At 54.1% G+C, this 27,915-nt stretch overlaps 2 protein-coding genes across 8 annotated transcripts in view; one reads left to right on the top strand and one right to left on the bottom strand.

Annotated features, from left to right (window-relative positions):
• PSMA8 (proteasome 20S subunit alpha 8) overlaps window positions 1-27,915 on the top strand; it is a 443,554-nt gene that overhangs the window by 204,957 nt on the left and 210,682 nt on the right. For all 7 annotated transcript variants that reach the window (XM_078687393.1, XM_078687394.1, XM_078687396.1 and 4 more), the window contains 2 exons: window positions 13,201-13,317; window positions 13,436-13,498. In XM_078687393.1, coding sequence (XP_078543519.1) covers window positions 13,201-13,317; window positions 13,436-13,498 — 180 coding nt within the window. The remainder of the gene's footprint in view (window positions 1-13,200; window positions 13,318-13,435; window positions 13,499-27,915) is intronic.
• CDSN (corneodesmosin) overlaps window positions 14,637-27,915 on the bottom strand; it is a 33,158-nt gene continuing 19,879 nt past the window's right edge. The window contains exons 8-9 of the mRNA XM_078685313.1: window positions 27,287-27,351; window positions 14,637-14,661 (exon numbers count right to left, since the gene is read on the bottom strand). Coding sequence (XP_078541439.1) covers window positions 14,637-14,661; window positions 27,287-27,351 — 90 coding nt within the window. The remainder of the gene's footprint in view (window positions 14,662-27,286; window positions 27,352-27,915) is intronic.

Raw genomic sequence — 27,915 nt, 5'->3', positions numbered from 1 at the left:
AGTAAGTCACATGTAAGTTACGACTGAATGTCACTGCATCTTCCACTGGCTGGAGAGTATCTTATGCATGTTACTTGATTGTGTACATGACCCAATCCAAGATGGCTGCCATGTGCATGCTGTCCTGAACACACATGTGACTATGTTGTAACGCACTGCTGTTAGTAGGGTGACCAGATTTTGAGAAGCAAAATCCGGGACTGGGCAGACATAAAAGTAGGACTAAAGTGTTTTGTGTTCCTTTTATGTCTGACCTGTGTAGTGGATTGTCTCTTTAAGTTGTTCTTGCCGAGGCGTGCCTTGCTTGTGCATGCACTCTGCCTCAGTGTAATGCTTGTTTGAATGTGTTCACATGCATGGTATTGCCGTCAGCTACGATTCAGTGTGAGATGGTCCATTGTATGTTTATTTAGAGTCTATTGCTACATTACGTAAGCAGTTCTAAAATGAGCCAAATATAATGCACTCCCCCCACACCTACCAACTACGCACGCAACCTTGGAGTCATCCTCGACCCAAAGCTCAGCATGACCAACCAAGTCAACGCAGTATCCTCCACCTGCTTCCACATCTTCCGCATGCTCCGCAAGATCTACAGATGGATCCCGACAGACACACGTAAAACCGTCACCCACGCCCTCATCAGCAGCAGACTAGACTACGGCAACGCCCTCTACGCCGGAGCCCCGTCCAATCTCATCAACAGACTTCAAAGAATCCAGAATGCCTCTGCACGCCTGATCCTCGATGTACCGTGCCGAGACCACATCTCCCCCCACCTGAGAAGCCTGCACTGGCTCCCCGTAGACAAGAGAATCCGCTTCAAACTCCTGACCCACGCACACAAGGCACTTCACAACACCGTACCCCGCCTACCTCAACGACCGACTCTCATTCTACGTACCCAACAGGAAACTCCGCTCCACCGACCTGTCTCTGGCCGCCGTCCCACGCATCCACAGAACCACTTCCGGGGGCAGGTCCTTCTCCCACCGCGCCGCCAAAACCTGGAACTCCCTCCCCCTCCTCCTACGACAAACTGAAGACCCGCTTACCTTCAGGAGAGTACTCAAGACCTGGCTATTCGACCACTAGCAGCAGCCTTCCGCCCCCGCCCCCCCCAGCGCCTTGAGAACCTCGGGGGTGCGTAGTGCGCTTTACAAATTCTCTGATTGATTGATTGGAACGCCATGCATTTTTCAAATGCAAGCAGCAGTCACAGGAAAATGTGAAGAAATGTGTCTCAGTCCTGTGCACTTCGTTTTTTGGCCAGCAGGGGAAGTAAAGTTTTATTCAAACAGTATTGTGAGATTTCGAGTTAGTGAAGCCTTTACCTGCAGAAGTCCAAAGTGTGGATTGAGCCTGTTTGTCTCCTAGGAGATTCTGAACAGGAGAAGCAGCTCCCCAGCCCCCACCCCCAGGCCAGCAGACCAATGGCCATTCAGCTACCAGGCAAGTCTGAGCCCTCCTCTCACATCTGCCCAGGCCCCTTAAGGCCTTGCAGGGTGCACCCCAAATCATTCTCCTCCATCTTGTGAATTGCAGCCTACCTGTGCCCCAGATTGCAGTGAGCAGAGTCCAGGAAGTGGTAAGGAGACAGACTAGTGCTGTCTCTTCCCAAAACAAAAGTTGTTTAAAAAACGATTTTCCCTTTCTGTGATTGCTGTCTTTGCATGTGGTTGTTACAGTTTAAATTGCAGTTTTGACCTGCCTGTGATTGCATATTTTATCACCTGTTTTGTGTTTTAAACTTGTGGTTTTCCCTGCCCTGATTGCTTGCATTTAACGTGTTAAATTGTGGGATTTGCAGTCCAACCTCTGTAGTTTGTCCCTCTCATTCCTTGGTAACAAATCTGTTTTCCCTCCAAATTTCTCCTTTGCTCTGTGCTAAGACCTGTGTGTTAAAACAGTGCACCACCAGCCACCATGTTGTGTTCACAAGCCAGTGAGGCCAGCCCCCATGCCTCCCCCCTACCCCCCCCCCAGCAACAGGGATATTCTACATCAGAGGGTGCTTCTGTGAGCTGTTTAAACTGTATTTACTGGGGCCTGTGCGCTTCGTTTTTTGGCCAGCAGGGGGAGTAAAGTTTTATTCAAACCGTATTGTTAGATTTCAAGTTAGTGAAGCCTTTACCTGCCGAAGTCCAAAGTGTGGATTGAGCCTGTCTGTCTCCTAGAAGATTCTGAACAGGAGATGCAGCTTCCAACTCCCTGGCCAGCAAACATTGTCTGAGGTCGCTGCGACCTTATATGGTCTGCTAGTGGTTGGCACATGTGTACACTGATTGGTGGTTGTATCTGGTGTTTCTATGGGGTTAGAGTTAATGTCCTCATTGGTTGGGTATTTGAGGGTTCTGATTGGTTTCTGGGTATGTGATTCAATCATTGTAGGGTTGGGACTAGGGCTAGGGTTAGGATTTCTATTGGAAGTAGGGACTAGGGCTTCCTATGTTATTGGTTGTTGGGAGTAGGGTGGGACTAGGGCTAGGGTTAGACCTTTAATTGGAAGTAGCTATTTAGGGCTTCTGGTGTGATTGGTTGTTGGACTAGTTGTGGGACTAAGAGAAGGGTTAGGCTTTCTATTGGAAGTCGGGGCTAGGGCTACCTGTACCATTGGCTGCTTGGACTTGGGTTAGGACTACTGGCAGGGCTAAGGCCTTTATTGGACGTAGAGATCAGGGTTTTTGAACTGATTGGGTGCTTGGACTAGGGCTAAGATTAGCTGTAAGGTCCTGGTCTCCTCTCGGTTCTAGATTTTAGGGCTAGTGTTGTGATTGGATAATGTTAGGGCTAGGGTTCCCATTGGCTGAAGGGATCACCTGATTACTAGGGCTAAAAAAAGGCCGGGTTTAGGGTGTCTCAGCACGGGCGTCGAGGCTAAGGCTGGAGAGGACAAGAGTAGTTGCCTGTTTGAGCCTGTTCGAGACTGACCAGGACCAGGGCCAGAAATGCTGCCCTTTTTCTCATTTAGCAATACCCAGCCCACACCATCCACAAACAGAGCAACACACACCCCAAATGTACACCACGCACAACACTATGCACAGGTTAATGTACCAGAATGCACCACCAACCCAACCAAACCACATCTACACACCCTACTATCCCAACTACCACACATATCCACTATCACCCACAAACAATACACAACTCTATCCTATACCACTAACCAATAGACTCATTACTAACACAGCGCCAATCAACACCATACATAACTACATCCCATTCAGACACACTCTCCCTGCTGTAATTACACCTAACAGACCACCTTTTATCTCCTACTCTACCCCTCCTTGCATCATCTGACACCTCTTTTACTATACCGATCCCCTAAAACAAACCTTTCTAAACACTTTCCTCTAAGTCCTCCCCTCCAAAACTCCTTTTTACTCATCCAAAAGCCTCCTCCTATTACTAAGACCTAAAAAAAAAACCAAAAAATGTTCACTCTTTTATCCCTCCACTATCCTTTCCAATCGAAATTAACAGACTAACATGTTCACTTCTCAAATTCCGTAATAAACTATACTAATATACTACCCAAATAACTGAATAACATATCCACTACTCAAATGACTACACATTTTTTCCTATACTAATTTTCAACAGTAATCCTTTATGGGTTCCGGAGTGGCGTGCTACTCGCCAGAAAAGCGCTTCAACACCCATCAGGGGTAACAAGTGCTATATGAATGCAAATCTTTCTTCCCCTTTTATCCCTCTGCTATCCTTCTCACTCCAAGTAACAGACTAATATCCACCACTGAAATTACCTCATATTTCACCATAATATTTCACCACTAATCCTTTATAGGCTTCCTGAATAGCGTGCGTCAACAAGCGATAAATAAATACAAACCTATGTCTTCCTCTATCCTTCTGCTATCATTCCAAATCCAAATATCGACTAACCTATTCACCACTTAAAATGTACTTGCATATTTCACTATACTAATTCAACACTAATCCTCTATGGGTCCCGGAGTAGCGTGCTACCCGCCTAAAAAGCACTTCCACGCCTCGTCAGGGGTAGTAAGCGCTATATAAATGCAATTACAATACAATACTGTGGTGGAGGTTCTTATTTTGGCCAAGAGCATTGAGAGGTTGCTTATTTCCTCCAAAATTCTGCACCCAGATTCAGCTGATGTCAGTGCAATTTCTGCTAATGAGGAATGCACTGCATCCTTGTGTGCCATTATTACTAGAGGAAAATAATTCAGAAGCTCAGGGAAGAAAACCTTTGCGTCCTGTAACAGATGCGGTTCCAAGACACATCTCAGTATCTTTCCAAGCTGCCCTGTGGTCGGCAAGAAATGTATCTTGGGTAAAAAAAAAAGTTTTAAAAACTGGGACACTTTCAAAGCTTTTGCAGGAGTGTCAAACAACCAGTTAAAATTGGGAATGTAGATGTGAGTGTTGTCACATGTGCTGATTCTTTTAACAATGTTATGCTTACACCGGAGTGTGTTAATCAGGTTTTACCTGTAAAAGATCCCATGTGTGAAGTTCTGATTGATGATGTGACGCTTACTGTTATGGCTAACTCTGGGTTGACCATAACCATTTTAAAGGACACTACATTCCATAAGTTTAGGGTGTTGATCATGCTTTGTTTCCCACAGAGATCAACCCCAAAGCATTCGGCAAGAAAGATATCAAAATGTTTGGTTATTTTAACACTAAGGGATATTGTGGAGTGGCAAGATCTTGCAAGTATGGGTTTACTTTTGGTTCCGGGTTCTAACTGAGTGGTGTTGGGTGAGATTCCCATGTTGTTAGTCGATAATGTCCAAGAGTCTGTGGACAATATATTAACTATCTTCAAGCCACTGTTTTCCAAACAGATGGGGAAGGTCAGTGGTTTTGAACATACAATCAGGTTACTTCCCAATGCTTAACCTATTGACCAGGTCGTTCCTGTGCCCTTAAGTGTGAGCGAGGAACTTAGGAACACTCTTAATGAGTTGTTATCCCAGGGCATCATTCAACCCACAGATTCTCCTCAGCGGGTGGCACCTGTTGTCGTAGAGTGTGCACTACCACCCACTACCTAAGATTCAGGATTTGCTGGCTAGTCTGTGTGGAGCTTTGTGGCTTTCCTTGATTTATCTCAGGTCGGCATATCACCGGATTGCCCTGTCTACTGAGTCCCAGGATTTAACAACTTTCATGACACCCTATGGGGCGTAGAAATACCGTAGGCTGCCCTTTGGTTTGGCGTCTGCTGCCAACATGTTCCAATAGCATATGGATAACTTGTTAGGTGATATTACTGGCATGTAGGTGTACCAGGACAATATTTTGCTCTAAGCCAAGGACTTGGACGAACATAAAGGAATCCTGAGGAAAGTTTTGTCTAACCTGCTGCAGAGGGTATGACAAGGTTATAGAAATGCAAGTTCGCCACTAACGAGTTTAAATATCTGGTGGCGAGCAATGGTATTAAGTCAAAGGAGTGTCTATTCAAAGCTATCAGTGAAGGTAAGGCCCCAGCAGACAAAGATGCTTTACGTTCATTTCTGGGGCTGGCAGAATATTATGCACGCTTTTTTTCCTGGGTATGCCCAGTTTGTTGAGCCACTGAGGTTTTTGGTTACAGAGTGGCAGAGATTTCCGTGGTCAGATGATCAAGCTAAAGCCTTTGTGAAACTCAATGAGTTAATTCTTCTGGCTCTGGCTTGGTGTTCCTTTTGTGAGATCTGCTCCTCCATGATCACGGTAGATGCCAGCGCCCATGACTTGGGGGCAGTTCTCGACCAGGGTGATTAAGCCATTTCCTTTGGGTCCAGGTCCAACAAACCATACGAGTGCCAGTACATTTATTTATTTTATTTAAGAAACTTGTATAGCGCGAACAAATGCCCTAGGGCGTCTCGGCGCTGTGGACGGAGCAGAATGAACGGATGGGGAGAGAGAAATTTATTGGTTGAAGAGCCAGGTTTTTATTTTTCTTCTGAAAATGTTCAGGGTAGGGGCTGACATGATATCAGGATTGAGGGAGTTCCAGAGTTTGGCTGTAGATACAGTGAATCTGCGATCGCCCCAAGAGACAGTTCTAGTTCGTGGGACCGTCATGGTGGATGCATTCATTGATCGTAGTGATCGGTTGGGGACATAAAATGCCAGGGGATTTAGAAGAAATCGCGGACCCTGTTTGTGCGAGGCTTTATAGGCGATGCACAAGGCTTTGAATTTTATTCTGTTTTTTACTGCTAGCCAATGATAGCCTTTGATGGTGTGGGTGATAGGCTGGAACTTTGGGGTGCCTGAGAGCATTATGGCCGCAGCATTTTGTACGGATTGTAGCCTTTTAATGACCTTATGCTGTGCGTTGACCATTAGTCCATTACAATAGTCCACGGAGGACATTACAAAGGCGGTGACGAGGGTCTTGACAGAGTTGGGGGGAAGAAAAGGAAGAATCTTTTTTATGGTTTTGAGCTTGAAAAAAGATGAGGAGACGATGGAGTTAACGTGTGCGGAGAAGGTGAGTTTGTCGTCGATGAGTACTCCCAGATTTTTTACCGTAGTGACTGGGAGGGGGGGTGGGCCTAGGTCAGTGGGCCACCAGGCATCCGGCCAGGTAGGGGGTGAGCTAACCGAATGTCATGACCTCCGTTTTGTTGGAGTTAAGTTTGAGACAATTTGTTGTCATCCAGTTGCTGATGGCTAGCATGCCTTGTTGGAAGTTGGCAGCGATTTTGTCTCCCTTGTCTTTGATGGTGAGGACCAGTTGGGTGTCGTCTGTGTAGGATGTAAGGCTCATCCACCAGTCTTTGATGATCTTGGCTAAGTCTGTTGCATAAATATTGAATAGGGTTGGACTGAGGGATGAGCCTTGAGGGACGCCACAGGGTAGCGTCATTTGTTCAGATTGGAAAGTTCCTAGCTGGACCGTCTGTGTGCGGTGAGCTAAGAAGGATGACAGGAGATCTTTTGCTTTAGCTTGAATGCCTATAGCATTGACACGGTCGATCAAGATGTTGTGATCGACCGTGTCAAAGGCCGCAGTAAGGTCCAGTAGGATGAGCACCGCTGCTCCGCCTTGGTCGAGGGCAGTTCTTATCTCATCCGTGGCTTTGATGAGGGCGGTTTCAGTGTTGTGATATTTCCGAAAACCAAACTGGGTGTCGGCGAGGAGGGAATGATCTTCAATATATTGGGAAATTTGATTATTCATCAGTTTTTCAGCGATTTTGGCTGGAAATGGCAAGCTAGCTATGGGTCGGTAGTTATTGGTGTTGTCCGCATCAAGATGTTTTTTTTTAACAGAGGTTTGAGGAGGGTGTCTTTCCAAATAGTCGGATATATTCCGGAGTTAAACATAGCATTGAAGATATCGGTAAGTTGAGGTGCTATGATATCTGAAATCAGGAGGAGTATGGCTGATGGACAGGGGTCCTTAGCTGACCCCGATTTGATGGCTTTCATAGTTTTTGCAACAAGAGTGGGGTTGGTGTTGTGAAACTGCCAAAAAGTGGGGTGATTTTTGGTGGGAGCAATAAGAAAGGAGTCTGTGTTGGTTTTTTCAGAGAAATTAGTGTAAATGTAAATGTTGTTTACTTTATCGAAAAAGAATGTGGCCAGGTTGTTACAGAACAATTGAGAAGGTTTGGGGGTCGATTGAGGGGGCAGGTGTGATAGTTTGCTTACAACCTGGTAGAGTTGCTTGTTAGAATGTTTGGCTTGCTCAATTTGGGATGAATAGTAACTGCTCTTTGCTTGCAGGATTAAAGATTTATATTGAGTGAGTTCTTTTTTGTATGTTTCTTTCTCTTTGCTTGAGTATGTCTTTCTCCAGTGTCTTTCTTTGTTTCTGCATATTTGTCTCTGCTGTCTAAGAGCCTCATTAAACCAAGGTGCTACTACGATTTTTGGAGGTGGATTTAGTGGGAACTAACTTGTTTAAGGCCATGGTGAGCCATTTGGAGTACTCTTCGGCTGCTATGTTAGGATTGTGGGAGAGATCTGTCGTCGAGGAGGGCAGCAATTCTCTGAGTTGCTGATAGTCCAGGTTTTTCCATGATCTAAAGGTTTGTAGGGAACGAGTGTTGTGGTCAGGGTGCGATAGTGGTTTGGATAGAATTGTTAACATTACCGCGTGGTGGTCTGTCCAATCTAAGGGGAGGATATTCGTGATGTTTATGTTTTTGTCGTTGGTGAACAGGCCATCAAGGGTATGCCCTGCTTCGTGTGTGCTTCCCACAACCAGTTGAGTGAGACCGAGGGATTCTACATCACCATTGAGCGTGAAGCCCTGGCGTGCCTGTGGGCAGTTAACAAATTTAGAATATACATATGGGATACCAGGTTTGAATTAGCTACTGACCACAAGCAATTGGTACGTATGTTCACGAATTGTGTGCAAAATAATACGTCCTCCAAACTCGCCAGATTAGTCTCGAAGTTGCAAGAACACAATTTCGTTATCAACCATATCCTGGGTGATAAACGTTTTTGGGCTAATTGTTTGTTCCGCATACCACTTGATGACGATGAAGACGTCCTAGTTGTAGATGATGTTGAATGTGTTGCGCTGGTTGATGTCCTCTCGGAGTACCATTCTGCTGTGGGTGAGCAAATTGGACTAAGGTCTCTCACGAGAATCTGGTGTTAGGCAAGGTGATTGCATACATTGTACAAAGATGGCCTGAGGTAAGATTTTTGGAAGGGGATTTGAAGGCCTTTGCCTAGGTCTCTGATGAATTATCGGTGGAAAATTGAATTTTTCAGAGGGGAGATCGTTTTTGTTCCACCTGCCAATCTGCGCAATGTCATTATTTTCCAGGCATCCCTAGGGCATTTTGACAGCACCAAAACATGCATAAGATCGAGCAGCATTATTGGTGGTCTGCTTTGGACAATCAAGTCAAAGCCATGGTGCCCGGCATGCCTCTTGTCTAACAAGCACTGGAAGAGTTTGCACACCCCACCTCACTCCACTCCTTTCCCCGAAAGGGCGTGGGAGAAGCTAGGGTTAGATTTCTGAGGCCAATACTCCTGTTTACCAAGCAATATGAGGTACACCATTCTACTCATTGATTATCATTCTAAGCGGTTGTATCACTCATTTGTTTGATCCCCTGATACAGAAGCAGTCAGGGTTTCTGACACACGTTTGCTCTGGAAGGGGCTCCTAAGTTTGTTGTGATGGATAATGGTACACACTTTGTGTCAGAACGCATTAAAACATTCTTGTGTAGCATGGACATAAATAAAGCAACTCAAAGTAGCGTTGTATGCTCCATCTTCTCATGGTCTGGTGGAGCGCGACAACATGGTCATTAAGGAAGGTGTACAAACGGCCCTTGCATCCAGTTTAGATGTGGCAGCTTTTGTTGATTAAAAGGCCTGGAGCAACAATACTTCTCCACATTGTACCAAAGGATTTACTCCTTTTTTATTATTGATGAGCAGGATGGTTCACAATCTGTTGTGAGCTTCGTGGTTGAGTGAGAAAACACACAGACGATGTCATGCTGTCCAGAGATGTGGCCTTTAAGGTGTTGACACAGCAGTCTAGTATGAAATTGAACTTTGAAAAAAGTCACAGTCAGGCATGTCTGAATGTGGAAACGTGACTGGGTAGAAGATTCGAAAAATGGCGTTTACTTCCTGATGGGGATTCACACCTGAAAGAAAATGATGAAATTATGGATACCGTACGAAAATAAATTAAGAAAACATTGGATTAATTATATGAAAATGATTGCCAACGTGGCATATTCGGCAGTGCGTTTGGTTGGGGCGACATGCGCCCCATTCCCCCTATTCATGTTGACTATGGTGTTATTTGGGCAAGACACCTTCACCAAGCTGCACGCACCTAAACAAAAAACTTTTGGTTTACATATGTTTAAACGCGAGTGCATCCCATACGATTTAAATTAGTATACTTCACTGTTGCCCAACCCATGGGATAGCACCCACTCGAAATACGTTATTTACTCTGTTGAAGACTTTATCGATTTTCCCACCAGGTTGCAACAAACATTTAGGTTCATTTGAAAAGTTCGTGTTCATTTCATTTGTTGTAGGAAATAACATTTGAGAAATACTGCTATATATGCTTTTTATAAATTATAGGGTTCGTAATAATACCACTTTTTGTTGACTGCCGAGACAGCGCATTATGGGCTCTGTAGTGCGCTGACACTTTTGTAAAGCATTTTGATAGTTAACGTGAGGGTGGGCGAGGCTAATTAATGAATCAGCTGTGAGGGATTTAAGAGCTCGAACAAGAATACATCGTATTTCCTGTAAAGATGAGACGAAGGAGAGGTTTTTAAAGACTCGTGGCAGGTATGAGTTGTGGAATGAAACATATAACAGCTTAGAACGTTATAAAGAAAGCCAATTTGACGAAAGTTAGGAACGGAATACTACCCAAATACGAGTGATTACATAGAGGGCTGCATTTGGACACCAGAGGGGTTTTAAAAGCATGGTTAACTGAGCAATGTTTAGAGTGATAAACACGGAGGGTTAGTAAAGCATGGGCACGTCAGCATACTATCGATTAATGGATTATTATGAACCAGGGCTATATTACAATGTATGAATTTTAATTTACTCTCATTTGATTATTTGTAGTGACCCCTGACGAAGGGCACTGGGATGCCTGAAATGCATTGGGTTATTTGGAATAAACACTGCTATTGATGAACCCACGCTTTTGTCATGTTCTTAAAAGAGGCCATTGGGGCACAGTTTGAACAATAGAAGATTCGAAAAATGGCGTTTACTTCCTGATGGGGATTTACACCTGAAAGAAAATGATGAAATTATGGATACCGTACGAAAATAAAATAAGAAAACATTGGATTAATTATATGAAAATGATTGCCAACGTGGCAAATTCGGCAGTGCGTTTGGTTGGGGCGACATGCGCCCCATTCCCCCTATTCATGTTGACTATGGTGTTATTTGGGCAAGACACCTTCACCAAGCTGCACGCACCTAAACGAAAAACTTTTGGTTTACATATGTTTAAACGCGAGTGCATCCCATACGATTTAAATTAGTAATGATGATCAAAAACCCCATTAAGACCAGAAAAGTGGAGTCAAGTTTTTTTGTTCCTTTGCAGGTGGATAGTCGGCAAAGGTGCTGCTCTCATTATGGACAATGGTTGGTGGAACAGGAGGCAGCTGGTTAAACTTACCTCTGATCAGGTTGACATTATGGGTAAAAGGAGAGTAGTGGTCCAACATGCCGATTGGGCACAGTCCGGGGAAATTCGGGTCGTGTGGTCACCCTAGCTGAAAATGACATGAGGGATTGGGGAAGTGAGTTATGTGACGATGCACATTGCAAGCAACATGAGGTGCTGCTCAAGAACATCATGTGAAGAAGCACGCGTAAGTCGATTCCATACCTCCTCTTGCGCTCACCAGTCACCAATTCGTACACCAGAAGAAAGTTCTAAACCTCACACAGGACTCCCTTGTAGCAAGCAGCTGTGCGCCAAATTCCTTTCAGTACTCTCTTGTAGAATGAATAGCAGTCACCCTCCTGTGCTGATTGGATTCAACTTTTCCATGAAGAGCTGTGCTGGTCATGCACCTTTCCACATAGATCCACCTTCACCACGCAGCATTGCAGCCTGCAAGGCCAGATCGTTGCCAAAATTGTTGTAAATGAATTGTGGGTAAACCTATTCAGAGTATAAATAACATTAATCCGAGTTGCAACCCTAGAGTGGTGCCTTCTTAGCTGTCCAGGGAGCAAATGTCACAGCTCCTATTGTTACCACACAAACAGCTAACTGGAAAAATTGGGACGGTTCTGTGCTAAGCGTGTACATGCAGAGTACTTTATAACATATAGTTGCACCACAATTTCAAACTTCCTGCTGTAGCGGTCCAGTTGGCGCAATCACTCAGCCAGTGTTCTCTTCCTTCTTACTCAGGCCATCGGCTGGGTTATCGCTCCCTGCCCTTTGCCATTCCAGTAGCAACTGTTTATAGCGCCAATATAGTACGAGCTACTTCTGGTCCTGAAATGACACCTGCCACTTGTATTGGGTTTTAAATGACGATACATATTTTTGTGGAACTTGAAGGGGCAAAAGATTGAGTTGGCTTTCAAACTTTTAGGCAGCAGAGTAGGCTCAGATCTGTGCTTCAATAGCCAGCGGGAGCCATGTGTTTCTGGAAAAATGTTTTATTGGGAGAATGTGCTTGCATTTTTTCATTAGTCGCAGTGTAAATACAGTGGTATGAGCTGTAAAAAGGATAAGTGGTTTTGCATTTACTTAACCAGAAATTGGAGAGACAGGTTGATAGCTAGTAATATATTTGCATTAAGAACACCAGTAGAATCAATGGAAGATGGACATTTCTACAGCTCGATGAAGCTCATCCCAATGTACCGATGACTGGGGAGACGCATCTACTTGAAATTAGTTAATTGCAGCCAGTCCCTGAATGCAGAGGGGTCTGTCTGCAACTTCTCTCAACCGATTACCTCCTCGTCCGTCTTCCTGTCCCATTCCTTACCAGTGAGCAGCTTGTCTGCTCCACAGAAACTTGTTACCTAGCAAAGGTCAATACTTCCCCCAATATGGCGGTGCCTATTCGGCATGCATAAAGGGGGAAGTGCTTCACCCACACAACCTGAGAATACCAAAGAAACCCAAGGAAAAAGAAAAACACAAAGCAATCACCATAAACAGAAACCTGGAGGGAGAGACACGCTCAGGAATGGAAGGAGAATACCAGGACTCAGATTACCGGTGAGTAACCGGGCATTCCTTACTAAAGGCATCACTAGGTAAAAATAGAGAATACTTAAATTGGGGGGGGGGGGGAAATGAGAACATCTACTCTTCCACACCCTTTTAAAGCATACATCCGCCAAATGCCGTGGGGTGATAGAATCGAAATGTAGCGTTGAATAACGCAGCGAGCCAATACAAAAAGTCAGCTGAAGAAAACAAGCTGGTGGCTGAAGAGGGCTGACCCAACGACCCATTTATATGTAATATGATCTGTGTATTTAATAATGTGTGTTGTGTATTAAAAGTTTTGTTATGTGGGTGTCTAAGATCATGAGGTGTTTTAGACCTCAAAAGCTGTCTGTAACCAGGTATAAATGTTACATTGATTATCACATATTATTATCAGCATTAAAAAACATTATTTTATTAGCCAAACATTACAAAGTGTGGATCCGTATCGTTTTTTGTTCCTACAGGCAAATGCTATTGGCCGTAGTGCAAAAACTGTCCGCGAGTTTTTGGAAAAGAACTACACAGAAGCAATCGAAACCGACAGCGACACAATCAAGCTAGCAATAAGAGCTTTACTCGAGGTATGTGGTCTCATGCCGTTTTTACATACCCCCCACCCCTTCTGTGTTGAATGCACATCTTGTATCTATCTATGCCTTTTGCTTGAGTTTAACCTGCTCTAACGCTTGTGCTATATAGGTTGTACAGACGGGTGGTAAAAACATTGAGCTTGCCGTGATAAGAAGAAACCTGCCGCTGAAGGTATGAGAACGTCATTGAGGTGCTTTATTGTACTGCATATTTAAAATCCAGCTGAGATCTGTATTGCGCCCTATAGAACGGGGGGTATGATCTACACTACATCTGTACCATTCAATATACGAACTCTCAGGCCTTACTTTATAAAGAAATCATTTTATAGGGCACTGAAAATAGTATTTATTTTATATTAATTCTATTTCAGCGACATTATTTTAGGCTTGAAACTGCGACTGCTTCAGCACATTTAACTTTAGCGGTCATAAGAGCACCGATAATTTCTTACACAAAAGTCCTTTTGTGATGGTCAAGTTATTGAAAACACTGACACCTTGTGGCTGGATCAGATATCTACTCTGTCAAATTTCAAGTTTGGCCAATTTGGCATACAGGTAAGAAGAGGCTTTCAAAAACAATTGTAGGTCTGTAGCAGCAATGGATAAAATAGGATAGTCTTTATAAAAAGAAAATATGGAGAAGTGTGGCTCAATGGTTAGAGCGGCAGACCTTGATGCAGAACGCTGGCCAGGGACCAGGGTTCGATTCCCGCCTCGGCGGGATCGGGCTTAAATTCCTCTGACCGGATATTCTCGCCTCAGTGCCGAATCTAAGCATGGGCCCCACGCTGCAACTCTGGGCAATAGCTTGCTTAGTCTCCACAACGGCCCCCGATGCACAAGGGATGCCTGGTTTCACCATGGGATGCCCAGGAGTGGACACCTCACAAGGAAAAGCCAGGAGGGGTTCCCTTGTGGTAGGAGTACAAGCGCCGGGATGCCTCCGGGTTACTGTTCGCGCTATACAAATACAACACATATCCAATTAACGAAGGGTACTTTGACAGATAGCTTAAAATATATAGCCTGTAAACCGATCGACGGTAGTAAGGAGTGTTTGCTTTTGTGCTTAGAACTCTCCCAGGACCTATTCACTGCACTTCAGATTTCATTCCCATGAATAATAATATATGTGCAGCCCAGAAATGCATACATGTAATTCAAAATAGTCCTGTCTCACCCACTGTGCTCACCACCACACATGTTAAAATCTGACCCAGTACCCGTTCCACAGTCCCCTGCTCCTTAAAAAAAAATGGCGGCACAAAAATGGGAATTTTGCGGAATAATTGCAGCACTTTATTTTACTCGTAATCCTTCCTTTCCAGCCTTAAATCAATAAAAAATATTTTAGCAAATTATTTCACTTTGAAATAGGCGAGTATGACAGTGTTTTTTACTATATTCTCTCCTTTGTGGTAACATTTTGGAGCATAGGTTTAAACAAGCACAATAGCACAGGGAGACCTCGGAGACACCCCTGACCCTGGAGAGCTTGGAGACGCCCCTGACCCTGGGGAGCTCGGAGACACCCCTTGACCCTGGAGAGCTCAGAGACACCCCTGACCCTGAAGCGCTCGGAGACGCCCCTGACCCTGGAGAACTCGGAGACGCCACTGACCCTGGAGCGCTCCGAGATGTCCCTGACCCTGGAGACGCCCCTGACCCTGGAGACGCCCCTGACCCTGGAGACACCCCTGACCCTGGAGACACCCCTGACCCTGGAGACACCCCTGACCTCGGAGACACCCCAGACCCTGGAGACCTCTGAGACACCCCTGACCCTGGAGACACCCCTGACCCTGGAGACCTCTGAGACACCCCTGACCCTGGAGACGCCCCTGACCCTGGAGACGCCCCTGACCCTGGAGACACCCCTGACCCTGGAGACACCCCTGACCTCGGAGACACCCCAGACCCTGGAGACCTCTGAGACACCCCTGACCCTGGAGACACCCCTGACCTCGGAGACCTCGGAGACACCCCTGACCCTGGAGACCTCGGAGACACCCTGACCCTGTAGAGCGCGGAGACACCCCTGACCCTGGAGACCTCGGAGACACCCCTGACCCTGGAGACCTCGGAGACACCCCTGACCCTGGAGACCTCGGAGACACCCCTGACCCTGGAGACCTCGGAGACACCCCTGACCCTGGAAACCTCGGAGACACCCCTCACCCTGGAGACCTCGGAGACACCCCTGACCCTGGAGACCTCTGAGACACCCCTGACCCTGGAGACCTCGGAGACACCCCTGACCCTGGAGAACTCGGAGACACCCCTGACCCTGGAGAGGTCGGAGACGACCCTGACCCTGGAGAGCTCGGAGACGACCCTGGAGAGCTCGGAGACACCCCTGACCCTGGAGAGGTTGGAAACGACCCTGACCCTGGAGAGCTCGGAGACACTCCTGACCCTGGAGACCTCTGAGACACCCCTGACCCTGGAGACCTCGGAGACACCCCTGACCCTGGAGACCTCGGAGACACCCCTGACCCTGGAGACCTCGGAGACACCCCTGACCCTGGAGACCTCGGAGACACCCCTGACCCTGGAGACCTCGGAGACACCCCTGACCCTGGAGACCTCGGAGACGCCCCTGACCCTGGAGACCTCTGAGACGCCCCTGACCCTGGAGACCTCGGAGACACCCCTGACCCTGGAGACCTCGGAGACACCCCTGACCCTGGAGAGCGCGGAGACACCCCTGACCCTGGGGAGCTCGGAGACACCCCTGACCCTGGAGAGGTCGGAGACGACCCTGACCCTGGAGAGCTCGGAGACACTCCTGACCCTGGAGACCTCTGAGACACCCCTGACCCTGGAGAGCTCGGAGACACCCTGACCCTGTAGAGCGCGGAGACACCCCTGACCCTGGGGAAGTCGGAGACGACCCTGACCCTGGAGAGCTCGGAGACGACCCTGGAGAGCTCGGAGACACTCCTGACCCTGGAGAGCTCGGAGACACTCCTGACCCTGGAGAGCTCGGAGACACCCCTGACCCTGGGGAGCTCGGAGACACCCCTGACCCTGGGGAGCTCGGAGACACCCCTGACCCTGGGGAGCTCGGAGACACCCCTGACCCTGGGGAGCTCGGAGACACCCCTGACCCTGGGGAGCTCGGAGACACCCCTGACCCTGGGGAGCTCGGAGACACCCCTGACCCTGGAGAGCTCGGAGACACCCCTGACCCTGGAGAGCTCGGAGACACCCCTGACCCTGGAGAGCTCGGAGACGACCCTGGAGAGCTCGGAGACACACCTGACCCTGGAGAGCTCGGAGACACACCTGACCCTGGAGAGCTCGGAGACACACCTGACCCTGGAGAGCTCGGAGACACACCTGACCCTGGAGACCTCTGAGACACACCTGACCCTGGAGACCTCTGAGACACCCCAGACCCTGGAGACCTCTGAGACACCCCAGACCCTGGAGACCTCTGAGACACCCCTGGAGACCTCGGAGACACCCCTGACCCTCGAGACCTCGGAGACACCCCTTGACCCTGGAGACCTCTGAGACACCCCTGACCCTGGAGACCTCTGAGACACCCCTGACCCTGGAGACCTCGGAGACACCCCTGACCCTGGAGAGGTCGGAGACGACCCTGACCCTGGAGAGCTCGGAGACGACCCTGGAGAGCTCGGAGACACCCCTGACCCTGGAGAGGTTGGAGACGACCCTGACCCTGGAGAGCTCGGAGACACCCCTGACCCTGGAGAACTCGGAGACACCCCTGACCCTGGAGAGGTCGGAGACGACCCTGACCCTGGAGAGCTCGGAGACGACCCTGGAGAGCTCGGAGACACCCCTGACCCTGGAGAGGTTGGAGACGACCCTGACCCTGGAGAGCTCGGAGACACTCCTGACCCTGGAGACCTCTGAGACACCCCTGACCCTGGAGACCTCGGAGACACCCCTGACCCTGGAGACCTCGGAGACACCCCTGACCCTGGAGACCTCGGAGACACCCCTGACCCTGGAGACCTCGGAGACACCCCTGACCCTGGAGACCTCGGAGACACCCCTGACCCTGGAGACCTCGGAGACGCCCCTGACCCTGGAGACCTCTGAGACGCCCCTGACCCTGGAGACCTCTGAGACACCCCTGACCCTGGAGACCTCGGAGACACCCCTGACCCTGGAGAGCGCGGAGACACCCCTGACCCTGGGGAGCTCGGAGACACCCCTGACCCTGGGGAGCTCGGAGACACCCCTGACCCTGGAGAGGTCGGAGACGACCCTGACCCTGGAGAGCTCGGAGACACTCCTGACCCTGGAGAGCTTGGAGACACTCCTGACCCTGGAGAGCTCGGAGACACCCCTGACCCTGGGGAGCTCGGAGACACCCCTGACCCTGGGGAGCTCGGAGACACCCCTGACCCTGGGGAGCTCGGAGACACCCCTGACCCTGGAGAGCTCGGAGACACCCCTGACCCTGGAGAGCTCGGAGACACCCTGACCCTGTAGAGCTCGGAGACACCCCTGACCCTGGAGAGCTCGGAGACACCCCTGACCCTGGAGAGCTCGGAGACGACCCTGGAGAGCTCGGAGACACACCTGACCCTGGAGAGCTCGGAGACACACCTGACCCTGGAGAGCTCGGAGACACACCTGACCCTGGAGAGCTCGGAGACACACCTGACCCTGGAGAGCTCGGAGACACACCTGACCCTGGAGACCTCTGAGACACACCTGACCCTGGAGACCTCTGAGACACCCCAGACCCTGGAGACCTCTGAGACACCCCAGACCCTGGAGACCTCTGAGACACCCCTGACCCTCGAGACCTCTGAGACACCCCTTGACCCTGGAGACCTCGGAGACACCCCTTGACCCTGGAGAACTCGGAGACACCCCAGACCCTGGAGAACTCGGAGACGACCCTGGAGAGCTTGGAGACACTCCTGACCCTGGAGAGCTCGGAGACGACCCTGGAGAGCTCGGAGACACTCCTGACCCTGGAGACCTCGGAGACACCCCTGACCCTGGAGACCTCGGAGACACCCCTTGACCCTGGAGACCTCGGAGACACCCCTTGACCCTGGAGAGGTCGGAGACGACCCTGACCCTGGAGAGCTTTGAGACGACCCTGGAGAGCTTGGAGACGCTCTTGACCCTGGAGAGCTCGGAGACGACCCTGGAGAGCTCGGAGACACTCCTGACCCTGGAGACCTCGGAGACACCCCTGACCCTGGAGACACCCCTGACCTCTGAGACCTCGGAGACACCCCTGACCTCTGAGACCTCGGAGACACCCCTGACCCTGGAGACCTCGGAGACACCCCTGACCCTGGAGACCTCGGAGACACCCCTGACCCTGGAGAGCTCGGAGACACCCCTGACCCTGGAGAGCTCGGAGACCCCCCTGACCCTGGAGAGCTCGGAGACCCCCCTGACCCTGGAGAGCTCGGAGACACTCCCGACCCTGGAGAGCTCGGAGACGACCCTGACCCTGGAGAACTCGGAGACGCCACTGACCCTGGAGACCTCGGAGACACCCCTGACCCTGGAGACCTCGGAGACACCCCTGACCCTGGAGACCTCGGAGACACCCCTGACCCTGGAGACCTCGGAGACACCCCTGACCCTGGAGACCTCGGAGACACCCCTGACCCTGGAGAGCTCTGAGACACCCCTGACCCTGGAGAGCTCGGAGACGACCATGAGCCTGGAGCGCTCCGAGATGTCCCTGACCCTGGAGACGCCCCTGACCCTGGAGACGCCCCTGACCCTGGAGACGCCCCTGACCCTGGAGACACCCCTGACCCTGGAGAGCTCGGAGACGACCCTGGAGAGCTCGGAGACACACCTGACCCTGGAGACCTCTGAGACACCCCAGACCCTGGAGACCTCTGAGACACCCCTGGAGACCTCGGAGACACCCTTGACCCTGGAGACCTCGGAGACACCCCTGACCCTGGAGACCTCTGAGACACCCCTGGAGACCTCGGAGACACCCCTGACCCTCGAGACCTCGGAGAAACCCCTTGACCCTGGAGAACTCGGAGACACCCCTGACCCTGGAGAGCTCGGAGACACCCCTGACCCTGGAGAGCTCGGAGACGACCCTGGAGAGCTCAGAGACACCCCTGACCCTGAAGCGCTCGGAGACGCCCCTCACCCTGGAGAACTCGGAGACGCCACTGACCCTGGAGACACCCCTGACCTCGGAGACACCCCTGACCCTGGAGACCTCTGAGACACCCCTGGAGACCTCGGAGACACCCCTGACCCTCGAGACCTCGGAGACACCCCTTGACCCTGGAGAACTCTGAGACACCCCTGACCCTGGAGAGCTCGGAGACGACCCTGGAGAGTTCGGAGACACTCCTGACCCTGGAGAGCTCGGAGACGACCCTGGAGAGCTCGGAGACACTCCTGACCCTGGAGAGCTCGGAGACACCCCTGACCCTGGAGAGCTCGGAGACGACCCTGAAGACCTCTGAGACACCCCTGACCCTGGAGAACTCGGAGACACCCCTGACCCTGGAGAACTCGGAGACACCCCTGACCCTGGAGACCTCGGAGACACCCCTGACCCTGGAGAGCTCGGAGACACCCCTGACCCTGGAGAGCTCGGAGACACCCCTGACCCTGGAGAGCTCGGAGACGACCCTGGAGAGCTCGGAGACACCCCTTGACCCTGGAGAGCTTGGAGACACCCCTTGACCCTGGAGAGCTCGGAGACACCCCTGACCCTGGAGAGCTCGGAGACACTCCTGACCCTGGAGAACTCGGAGACACCCCTGACCCTGGATAGCCCGGAGACGCCCCGGACCCTAGAGACACCCCTGACCTCGGAGATACCCCTGACCCTGGAGAGCTCGGAGACACTCCTGACCCTGGAGAGTTCGGAGACGACCCTGACCCTGGAGACCTCGGAGACACCCCTGACCCTGGAGACCTCGGAGACACCCCTGACCCTGGAGAGCTCTGAGACACCCCTGACCCTGGAGAGCTCGGAGACGACCATGACCCTGGAGCGCTCCGAGATGTCCCTGACCCTGGAGACGCCCCTGACCCTGGAGATGCTCCTGACCCTGGAGACACCCCTGACCCTGGAGAGCTCCGAAACACCCCTGAGACACCCCTGACCACCTCTGAGACACCCCTGACCCTGGAGAGCCCGGAGACGCCCCGGACCTCGGAGACACCCCAGACCCTGGAGACCTCTGAGACACCCCAGACCCTGGAGACCTCTGAGACACCCCAGACCCTGGAGACCTCTGAGACACCCCAGACCCTGGAGACCTCTGAGACACCCCAGACCCTGGAGACCTCTGAGACACCCCAGACCCTGGAGACCTCTGAGACACCCCTGGAGACGTCTGAGACACCCCTGGAGACGTCTGAGACACCCCTGGAGACCTCGGAGACACCCCTGACCCTCGAGACCTCGGAGACACCCCTTGACCCTGGAGAACTCGGAGACACCCCTGACCCTGGAGACCTCGGAGACACCCCTGACCCTGGAGAGCTCGGAGACGACCCTGGAGAGCTCGGAGACACTCCTGACCCTTGAGAGCTCGGAGACACTCCTGACCCTGGAGAGCTCGGAGACACCCCTGAAGACCTCTGAGACACCCCTGACCCTGGAGAACTCGGAGACACCCCTGACCCTGGAGACCTCGAAGACACCCCTGACCCTGGAGACCTCGGAGACACCCCTGACCCTGGAGACCTCGGAGACGACCCTGGAGAGCTCGGAGACACCCCTGACTCTGGAGAGCTCGGAGACACCCCTTGACCCTGGAGACCTCGGAGACACCCCTGACCCTGGAGAGCTCGGAGACACCCCTGACCCTGGAGAGCTCGGAGACACTCCTGACCCTGGAGAACTCGGAGACACCCCTGACCCTGGAGAGCCCGGAGACGCCCCGGACCCTGGAGACACCCCTGACCTCGGAGACACCCCTGACCCTGGAGAACTCTGAGACACCCCTGACCCTGGAGACCTCTGAGACACCCCTGGAGACCTCGGAGACACCCCTGACCCTCGAGACCTCGGAGACACCCCTGAACCTTGAGAGCTCAGAAACACCCCTGACCCTGGAGACCTCTGAGACACCCCTGGCCCTGGAGACCTCGGAGACGACCCTGGAGAGCTCGGAGACACTCCTGACCCTGGAGAGCTCGGAGACGACCCTGGAGAGCTCGGAGACACCCCTGACCCTGGAGACACCCCTGACCTCGGAGACCTCGGAGACACTCCTGACCCTGGAGAGCTCGGAGACACTCCTGACCCTGGAGAGCTCGGAGACGACCCTGACCCTGGAGAGCTCGGAGACGACCCTGACCCTGGAGAACTCGGAGACGCCACTGACCCTGGAGACCTCGGAGACACCCCTGACCCTGGAGAGCTCTGAGACACCCCTGACCCTGGAGAGCTCTGAGACACCCCTGACCCTGGAGAGCTCGGAGACGACCATGACCCTGGAGCGCTCCGAGATGTCCCTGACCCTGGAGACGCCCCTGACCCTGGAGACGCCCCTGACCTGGAGACACCCCTGACCCTGGAGAGCTCCGAAACACCCCTGACCACCTCTGAGACACCCCTGACCCTGGAGAGCCCGGAGACGCCCCGGACCTCGGAGACACCCCAGACCCTGGAGACCTCTGAGACACCCCAGACCCTGGAGACCTCTGAGACACCCCAGACCCTGGAGACCTCTGAGACACCCCAGACCCTGGAGACCTCTGAGACACCCCAGACCCTGGAGACCTCTGAGACACCCCTGGAGACCTCTGAGACACCCCTGGAGACCTCGGAGACACCCCTGACCCTCGAGACCTCGGAGACACCCCTTGACCCTGGAGAACTCGGAGACACCCCTTGACCCTGGAGAACTCGGAGACACCCCTGACCCTGGAGAGCTCGGAGACACCCCTGACCGGGAGAGCTCGGAGACACCCCTGACCCTGGAGACACCCCTGACCTCGGAGACCTCGGAGACACTCCTGACCCTGGAGAGCTCGGAGACACTCCTGACCCTGGAGAGCTCGGAGACGACCCTGACCCTGGAGAACTCGGAGACGCCACTGACCCTGGAGACCTCGGAGACACCCCTGACCCTGGAGAGCTCGGAGACGACCCTGGAGAGCTCGGAGACACACCTGACCCTGGAGACCTCTGAGACACACCAGACCCTGGAGACCTCTGAGACATCCCAGACCCTGGAGACCTCTGAGACACCCCAGACCCTGGAGACCTCTGAGACACCCCTGGAGACCTCGGAGACACCCCTGACCCTGGAGAGCTCTGAGACACCCCTGACCCTGGAGAGCTCGGAGACGACCATGACCCTGGAGCGCTCCGAGATGTCCCTGACCCTGGAGACGCCCCTGACCCTGGAGACACCCCTGACCCTGGAGAGCTCCGAAACACCCCTGAGACACCCCTGACCACCTCTGAGACACCCCTGACCCTGGAGAGCCCGGAGACGCCCCGGACCTCGGAGACACCCCAGACCCTGGAGACCTCTGAGACACCCCAGACCCTGGAGACCTCTGAGACACCCCAGACCCTGGAGACCTCTGAGACACCCCTGGAGACCTCTGAGACACCCCTGGAGACCTCGGAGACACCCCTGACCCTCGAGACCTCGGAGACACCCCTTGACCCTGGAGAACTCGGAGACACCCCTGACCCTGGAGAGCTCGGAGACACCCCTGACCCTGGAGAGCTCGGAGACACCCCTGACCCTGGAGAGCTCGGAGACGACCCTGGAGAGCTCGGAGACACCCCTGACCCTGAAGCGCTCGGAGACGACCCTGGAGAGCTCGGAGACACCCCTGACCCTCGAGACCTCGGAGACACCCCTTGACCCTGGAGAACTCGGAGACACCCCTGACCCTGGAGAGCTCGGAGACGACCCTGGAGAGTTCGGAGACACTCCTGACCCTGGAGAGCTCGGAGACGACCCTGGAGAGCTCGGAGACACTCCTGACCCTGGAGAGCTCGGAGACACCCCTGAAGACCTCTGAGACACCCCTGACCCTGGAGAACTCGGAGACACCCCTGACCCTGGAGACCTCGGAGACACCCCTGACCCTGGAGAGCTCGGAGACACCCCTGACCCTGGAGAGCTCGGAGACGACCCTGGAGAGCTCGGAGACACTCCTGACCCTGGAGAGCTCGGAGACACCCCTTGACCCTGGAGACCTCGGAGACACCCCTGACCCTGGAGAACTCGGAGACACCCCTGACCCTGGAGAGCCCGGAGACGCCCCGGACCCTGGAAACACCCCTGACCTCGGAGACACCCCTGACCCTGGAGAGCTCGGAGACGCCCCTGACCCTGGAGACGCCCCTGACCCTGGAGACACCCCTGACCCTGGAGAGCTCCGAAACACCCCTGAGACACCCCTGACCACCTCTGAGACACCCCTGACCCTGGAGAGCCCGGAGACGCCCCGGACCTCGGAGACACCCCAGACCCTGGAGACCTCTGAGACACCCCAGACCCTGGAGACCTCTGAGACACCCCAGACCCTGGAGACATCTGAGACACCCCAGACCCTGGAGACCTCTGAGACACCCCTGGAGACCTCTGAGACACCCCTGGAGACCTCGGAGACACCCCTGACCCTCGAGACCTCGGAGACACCCCTTGACCCTGGAGAACTCGGAGACACCCCTGACCCTGGAGAGCTCGGAGACACCCCTGACCCTGGAGAGCTCGGAGACACCCCTGACCCTGGAGAGCTCGGAGACACCCCTGACCCTGGAGAGCTCGGAGACGACCCTGAAGCGCTCGGAGACGCCCCTGACCCTGAAGCGCTCGGAGACGCCCCTGACCCTGGAGAACTCGGAGACGCCACTGACCCTGGAGACACCCCTGACCCTGGAGACCTCTGAGACACCCCTGGAGACCTCGGAGACACCCCTGACCCTCGAGACCTCGGAGACACCCCTTGACCCTGGAGAACTCGGAGACACCCCTGACCCTGGAGAGCTCGGAGACGACCCTGGAGAGCTCGGAGACACTCCTGACCCTGGAGAGCTCGGAGACACCCCTAAAGACCTCTGAGACAACCCTGACCCTGGAGAACTCGGAGACACCCCTGACCCTGGAGACCTCGGAGACACCCCTGACCCTGGAGACCTCGGAGACACCCCTGACCCTGGAGACCTCGGAGACACCCCTGACCCTGGAGACCTCGGAGACACCCCTGACCCTGGAGAGCTCGGAGACGACCCTGGAGAGCTCGGAGACACTCCTGACCCTGGAGAGCTCGGAGACACCCCTGACCCTGGAGAGCTCGGAGACACCCCTGAAGACCTCTGAGACACCCCTGACCCTGGAGAACTCGGAGACACCCCTGACCCTGGAGACCTCGGAGACACCCCTGACCCTGGAGAGCTCGGAGACACCCCTGACCCTGGAGAGCTCGGAGACGACCCTGGAGAGCTCGGAGACACTCCTGACCCTGGAGAGCTCGGAGACACCCCTTGACCCTGGAGACCTCGGAGACACCCCTGACCCTGGAGAACTCGGAGACACCCCTGACCCTGGAGAGCCCGGAGACGCCCCGGACCCTGGAAACACCCCTGACCTCGGAGACACCCCTGACCCTGGAGAGCTCGGAGACGCCCCTGACCCTGGAGACGCCCCTGACCCTGGAGACACCCCTGACCCTGGAGAGCTCCGAAACACCCCTGAGACACCCCTGACCACCTCTGAGACACCCCTGACCCTGGAGAGCCCGGAGACGCCCCGGACCTCGGAGACACCCCAGACCCTGGAGACCTCTGAGACACCCCAGACCCTGGAGACCTCTGAGACACCCCAGACCCTGGAGACATCTGAGACACCCCAGACCCTGGAGACCTCTGAGACACCCCTGGAGACCTCTGAGACACCCCTGGAGACCTCGGAGACACCCCTGACCCTCGAGAACTCGGAGACACCCCTTGACCCTGGAGAACTCGGAGACACCCCTGACCCTGGAGAGCTCGGAGACACCCCTGACCCTGGAGAGCTCGGAGACACCCCTGACCCTGGAGAGCTCGGAGACACCCCTGACCCTGGAGAGCTCGGAGACGACCCTGAAGCGCTCGGAGACGCCCCTGACCCTGAAGCGCTCGGAGACGCCCCTGACCCTGGAGAACTCGGAGACGCCACTGACCCTGGAGACACCCCTGACCCTGGAGACCTCTGAGACACCCCTGGAGACCTCGGAGACACCCCTGACCCTCGAGACCTCGGAGACACCCCTTGACCCTGGAGAACTCGGAGACACCCCTGACCCTGGAGAGCTCGGAGACGACCCTGGAGAGCTCGGAGACACTCCTGACCCTGGAGAGCTCGGAGACACCCCTAAAGACCTCTGAGACAACCCTGACCCTGGAGAACTCGGAGACACCCCTGACCCTGGAGACCTCGGAGACACCCCTGACCCTGGAGACCTCGGAGACACCCCTGACCCTGGAGACCTCGGAGACACCCCTGACCCTGGAGACCTCGGAGACACCCCTGACCCTGGAGAGCTCGGAGACGACCCTGGAGAGCTCGGAGACACTCCTGACCCTGGAGAGCTCGGAGACACCCCTGACCCTGGAGAGCTCGGAGACACCCCTGACCCTGGAGAGCTCGGAGACACCCCTGACCCTGGAGAGCTCGGAGACACTCCTGACCCTGGAGAGCTCGGAGACACTCATGACCCTGGAGAACTCTGAGACACCCCTGACACTGGAGAGCTCGGAGACGACCCTGGAGAGCTCGGAGACACCCCTGACCCTGGAGAGCTCGGAGACACTCATGACCCTGGAGAACTCGGAGACACCCCTGACCCTGGAGAGCCCGGAGACGCCCCGGACCTTGGAGACACCCCTGACCTCGGAGACACCCCTGACCCTGGAGAGCTCGGAGACACCCCTGACCATGGAGACACCCCTGACCCTGGAGACACCCCTGACCTCGGAGACCTCGGAGACACTCCTGACCCTGGAGAGCTCGGAGACACTCCTGACCCCGGAGAGCTCGGAGACGACCCTGACCCTGGAGAACTCGGAGACGCCACTGACCCTGGAGACCTCGGAGACGCCACTGACCCTGGAGAGCTCTGAGACACCCCTGACCCTGGAGAGCTCTGAGACACCCCTGACCCTGGAGAGTTCGGAGACGACCATGACCCTGGAGCGCTCCGAGATGTCCCTGACCCTGGAGACGCCCCTGACCCTGGAGATGCCCCTGACCTGGAGACACCCCTGACCCTGGAGAGCTCCGAAACACCCCTGAGACACCCCTGACCACCTCTGAGACACCCCTGACCCTGGAGAGCCCGGAGACGCCCCGGACCTCTGAGACACCCCAGACCCTGGAGACCTCTGAGACACCCCAGACCCTGGAGACCTCTGAGACACCCCAGACCCTGGAGACATCTGAGACACCCCAGACCCTGGAGACCTCTGAGACACCCCTGGAGACCTCTGAGACACCCCTGGAGACCTCGGAGACACCCCTGACCCTCGAGACCTCGGAGACACCCCTTGACCCTGGAGAACTCGGAGACACCCCTGACCCTGGAGAGCTCGGAGACACCCCTGACCCTGGAGAGCTCGGAGACACCCCTGACCCTGGAGAGCTCGGAGACACCCCTGACCCTGGAGAGCTCGGAGACGACCCTGAAGCGCTCGGAGACGCCCCTGACCCTGAAGCGCTCGGAGACGCCCCTGACCCTGGAGAACTCGGAGACGCCACTGACCCTGGAGACACCCCTGACCCTGGAGACCTCTGAGACACCCCTGGAGACCTCGGAGACACCCCTGACCCTCGAGACCTCGGAGACACCCCTTGACCCTGGAGAACTCGGAGACACCCCTGACCCTGGAGAGCTCGGAGACGACCCTGGAGAGCTCGGAGACACTCCTGACCCTGGAGAGCTCGGAGACACCCCTAAAGACCTCTGAGACAACCCTGACCCTGGAGAACTCGGAGACACCCCTGACCCTGGAGACCTCGGAGACACCCCTGACCCTGGAGACCTCGGAGACACCCCTGACCCTGGAGACCTCGGAGACACCCCTGACCCTGGAGACCTCGGAGACACCCCTGACCCTGGAGACCTCGGAGACACCCCTGACCCTGGAGAGCTCGGAGACGACCCTGGAGAGCTCGGAGACACTCCTGACCCTGGAGAGCTCGGAGACACCCCTGACCCTGGAGAGCTCGGAGACACCCCTGACCCTGGAGAGCTCGGAGACACTCCTGACCCTGGAGAGCTCGGAGACACTCATGACCCTGGAGAACTCTGAGACACCCCTGACCCTGGAGAGCTCGGAGACGACCCTGGAGAGCTCGGAGACACCCCTGACCCTGGAGAGCTCGGAGACACTCATGACCCTGGAGAACTCGGAGACACCCCTGACCCTGGAGAGCCCGGAGACGCCCCGGACCTTGGAGACACCCCTGACCTCGGAGACACCCCTGACCCTGGAGAGCTCGGAGACACCCCTGACCCTGGAGACACCCCTGACCCTGGAGACACCCCTGACCTCGGAGACCTCGGAGACACTCCTGACCCTGGAGAGCTCGGAGACACTCCTGACCCCGGAGAGCTCGGAGACGACCCTGACCC

The sequence above is a fragment of the Lissotriton helveticus genome, chromosome 4_1 (genome assembly GCF_964261635.1).
Source record: "Lissotriton helveticus chromosome 4_1, aLisHel1.1, whole genome shotgun sequence".
In the NCBI taxonomy this organism is placed as follows: Eukaryota; Metazoa; Chordata; class Amphibia; order Caudata; family Salamandridae; genus Lissotriton; species Lissotriton helveticus.
The sequence above is the reverse complement of the archived record's forward strand: the minus strand, read 5'-3'. Positions and strand labels throughout refer to the sequence as shown.